This window comes from Sycon ciliatum, chromosome 6 (genome assembly GCF_964019385.1).
Source record: "Sycon ciliatum chromosome 6, ocSycCili1.1, whole genome shotgun sequence".
NCBI classification, from domain to species: domain Eukaryota; kingdom Metazoa; phylum Porifera; class Calcarea; order Leucosolenida; family Sycettidae; genus Sycon; species Sycon ciliatum.
The window spans coordinates 9,567,673-9,571,500 of NC_088648.1; the positions used below are offsets into that span (position 1 = coordinate 9,567,673).

Consider the following 3,828-nt stretch of genomic DNA (forward strand, 5'->3'; position numbering starts at 1 on the left):
AATTTCATAGGACGTGCTGCATTTGCATTCCCTCCGCCAAAGCGGAGCGTAGAGGAGCACAGTAGTCTACATGTATGTGTGACCGCTGCATCGTGTGGACCGCCAAAGCGGCTGCGGTAGTTCCGCTTTCCGCCTCCGCAAAAGCGGTGCAAGCTTTTCATGTGTGACCGCGGCCTAAGGCCCGGGAAAGGGTGCATGGTGGTGCTACCATGGAAACATTATCCGATCGGGTACCCGTACTCAGCGTACTGCCCGTGGAAAACTACCCGAACCCGGTACATGTACCCGAAGAAAATGCTACCCGACTCAGCACTAAGTATAACTGAGACCCACGGACCTCTAGAAAAGGGGGACGCAAACACAAGGCAACCGCGGCCTATCGAGGGCGCCTCATGCACATGTACATGTATATGTAAGCTGATGCTTACCCCTACAAGGGGTGTTATGTCACAGGAAAGTGGTGCAACCGGGGTCTGGGTGTCACAGGGAAGTGGTGCAACTAGGGACCGGCGGATTCTGCTCGAAAAGCAGTGAAATTGCCAGAACAATACAAACCTTATGGCGGGCAATTCCTCGAATTCTGCTCCATTTTTTTTTTATTCACATACCAAACATGCATGAAACTTACCAGAAAAAGAACCGAATTCAGCCAATTTTTCTGCCGGCAGAATCCGCCGGACCCTAGGTGCAACCGGGGTCGGGGTGTCCCTGAATGATTGTTTCGACCAACACTGCACGTTTTTAGCGCTCTGCAAGCCATCCTGGACGAAAAGTACGATTATGGTCATACCATCTGTGATGCAGTAATGATGTTTTTACAGTACCCCATATCGCTTATCACCAGAGCGATGATTAAATGAAGGCAGCCAGGCAGCGGCTACGCTGAAAACAGGACCAAAACCCACGGTTCGTGTTTCGTTTTAAGAAATCCCAAGCTCTGCTTCGGGCACACCAACCGGTATTGACGGCGGAATACGGGAGTCTGTTGCTGAGTATTTTGCAAGTGTGGCTACATGCAGCAATCGCCATAAGACAAGCACTGACACACTTCAGAGAGAGAGAGAGAGAGAAGAAAAGATCTACCGAAGGACAATGAAAGGGAGCATTACACACACGATGCCAAGGGAACGGGGTGGATTTTTGTATGTTTTTAAAACAAAGTTGAAAAGACAGAAGCCGGTAGCCGCCGAAGCACACGACACTAACTGCGTTGCCGAGGTTACTCGTCATTGCCACGGGTACTAGTCATCACCACGGTTACTCGTCGTTGCGACGCTCGTGCTGGCGCTGCTCGCCCTCGGGCTGCGGGTGCTCGTGGTGGTGATGGCGACGCGGCTCCTCCTCGTGGTGGTTCTCGGCGGCCGCCACTGCCTTGTCCTGGTCGGTCATGACGTAGGGCAGCGCGTCCAGTTGCTTGGCCATCGGGAGGATGTGCAGGGAGCCGTCGTTCAGAGGAACACTGGTGCAGGTGCCGTTCGCCAGGTCGCACTTGTAGTTATCTGGGCAGCAGTGCTGTTGTAACAATCACATGTCAACACACACGCACACACACATTAGAACTCATTAGAACTCATTCGATTTGAAGTTTTCTTTTGGTTTGCGTTTGAAAAATCTCTATTTTACACATGCATTATTCCCTGCTTTCTTCTCCAGTTTTATATATTGCATTTTTAACAAAATAATTAAAATAGAAGAAATCCCATAGAAAGGAGTTATGAAGCAACTATCCACGACTGTAACAAGAGATAATAAGCAGTCAGAAAGTGCGATAACAGGGCACAAAACTAGCATGTTACTGAGACATTCAACGACCTGAGACCTAGCTCTCACACACTTCCAGTGCGCAAACCAACAGCCTTCAAGCTTGGAAGGTTCAAGGTTAATGTTGGGCCAATGAGGGGAAGGTGAGCGCAGTGAAAATGTGCACACGCTAAGTCCCATGGCAACAACGAATGCTTCCCCTTTTCTTTATCTCTGATATTGCTGACCCACTCAAGTTGGGTGGTGTGTTGCTTTGCTGCTTCGAATTGTAGTTAGACCGCATTCAACGGCGCATTGTCATGTTATTAACTGGTCCCGTCATGTTCTTGTAACAGTTGGCATTCTTTGTTGCCGTGGGACTTAGCTTGTGCACACAGCTCGGTCATTCGGCCTCAGAAAAGTGCAGAAAAGCACTTCTGCACGCACATGGCATGGATGCCATTTAATTATATTTACTTAATATACTTCTTGGTTTTCTGGAAAAGTTGCAAAAGGGAAAGTCTGAAAAAAAACTTGACTGTCACCAGCAGGACGCGAACCAGGGACCTTCGCTCGAAGCCAGCGATGCTCTAACCACTGAGCTATGGTGTAGTCGTCATCCCAGCAGGGACCGTTCAACATTTTCTGCAGGCTTCAAAACACCCGCTTTATTTTATTTTATTTTTATATTTTTAAAAGGATTCCCCAGAGGCAAAATGCCTGCCGGTATCTCGGGGGTCTCCAGGATCAACTAGGTAAATGAACATTTCCTGCAATGGTAGAAAAATAGAATGAATATACGAGTGTCCCATACGGCTGCGACCGGAGCAGTACATCTTTGGTACAGTGTATAATGATACATGTATGTCATAGATCACTGCATCGCAAAAGGTGATAAACGGAAATCCGCGTGCGTTTTTCACCTTTCGTACGACGAGCAGCAACGCACAACAGAAATCACTTTGCTGATACGGTAAGATGTCCATGTGAACCAATGTCAGGGGCGGATCCAGGAGGGGTTCCAGGGGTTTCGCGGAACCCCCTAAACTTCACTGTAGAGGTGGGGGATGATTCTCTCCCGGAGCTGAACACGTTTTGGTTTATTAACTCTTGGTTGTACGATACTGCTCCGAAGAATTTGCGAATCTCCGTTTGTCCTATTCCCAACGGAATTCGCACATCTCCAAAGAAATGGAAGGGTGCTTCTTCATTGTAAAATAATAGTTTTTTGTACTTCCGAAGTACAGACTATTTCACTTGAACTTTACTGATTTCGTTCTTTCAGGAGCACGGATTATGAAAAATTCAGAACCTTTAGTGTTCTGGCGCTGAAAGCAAGCGAGACGTATGGCACATCTTTCTCGACTTGGGGTGTTCAAATAGTTGCCTGTACCACGCCCTTCGCTCCGAAATAATAAGCTATGAATTTTCTAACGGAAAACTCAACTGCGCGCGACTATTCATGATAAGCAACTAGTATCATAGCATTTCACTGGCAACGAGATCTGTCGCTCGGACAACCAACCCACAGCACCACGAGCAAAGACAACCATCTGATACACTAGGCAGCGGCATATCAGCACAGAGCAAACAACAGAAAAGAAAAGCAGATGTTCCAATTCCAAGCTCACCTCATGGTCGGAGCAGCAGGTCGCTTTGGTGAATTTGCAACAGCCATATCCGCCCGACGTCAACTCGCAGCACGTCTCAGTTCCAGGGCACTGGCTTTGACCACCAGGACAGATCGAGGCGGCAGCGTAGCCGACGAAAGCGAGAAGGAGGACGTACTTCAGCATGGTTGCACGGACAAGGAGAAGAAGGACACTTCAACAGACGAACCTAGAAGAACACAGAGCAGACTGAAAAAAAATTCATCAACGAACGAATATATCGCCTGGTTCCACTGAGCGTAGCCGTGGGCTGTGCAACTCGTAGAGTCTACTGCATGCATGCATATGGCTGTACGGGCTGTACCAGCTCAACCAAAGACGAGATGCATGGGTGGCGTTTCCGCCTCCCTGGGTGCCAGATCATGCATGTGCAGTGCATGGCCCGATATTTTTGGGGCCATTGATGATGATCACGTGC

The 3,828-nt window shown here is 48.5% G+C and overlaps 1 protein-coding gene across 1 annotated transcript; it reads right to left on the minus strand.

Annotated features, from left to right (window-relative positions):
• Positions 1-913: 913 nt before the first annotated feature.
• Positions 914-3,607, minus strand: LOC135819315 (progranulin-like). Its single transcript, XM_065332499.1, has 2 exons — positions 3,372-3,607; positions 914-1,512 (listed from the first exon to the last, which is right to left on the minus strand). Exons 1-2 carry the CDS (start codon positions 3,534-3,536, stop codon positions 1,258-1,260), a joined length of 420 nt encoding a protein of 139 aa, XP_065188571.1. The 5' UTR covers positions 3,537-3,607; the 3' UTR covers positions 914-1,257.
• Between the last annotated feature and the right edge of the window lie 221 nt (positions 3,608-3,828).

What these genes read in the sequence shown, in the direction of transcription:
- LOC135819315 (XM_065332499.1), bottom strand. Translation starts at nt 3,536, where the DNA reads ATGCTGAAGTACGTCCTCCTTCTCGCTTTCGTCGGCTACGCTGCCGCC. An exon ending in CCTGCTGCTCCGACCATGAG is followed by an intron (nt 1,513 to 3,371) that starts GTGAGCTTGGAA and finishes TTGTTACAACAG; the next exon opens with CACTGCTGCCCAGATAACTA.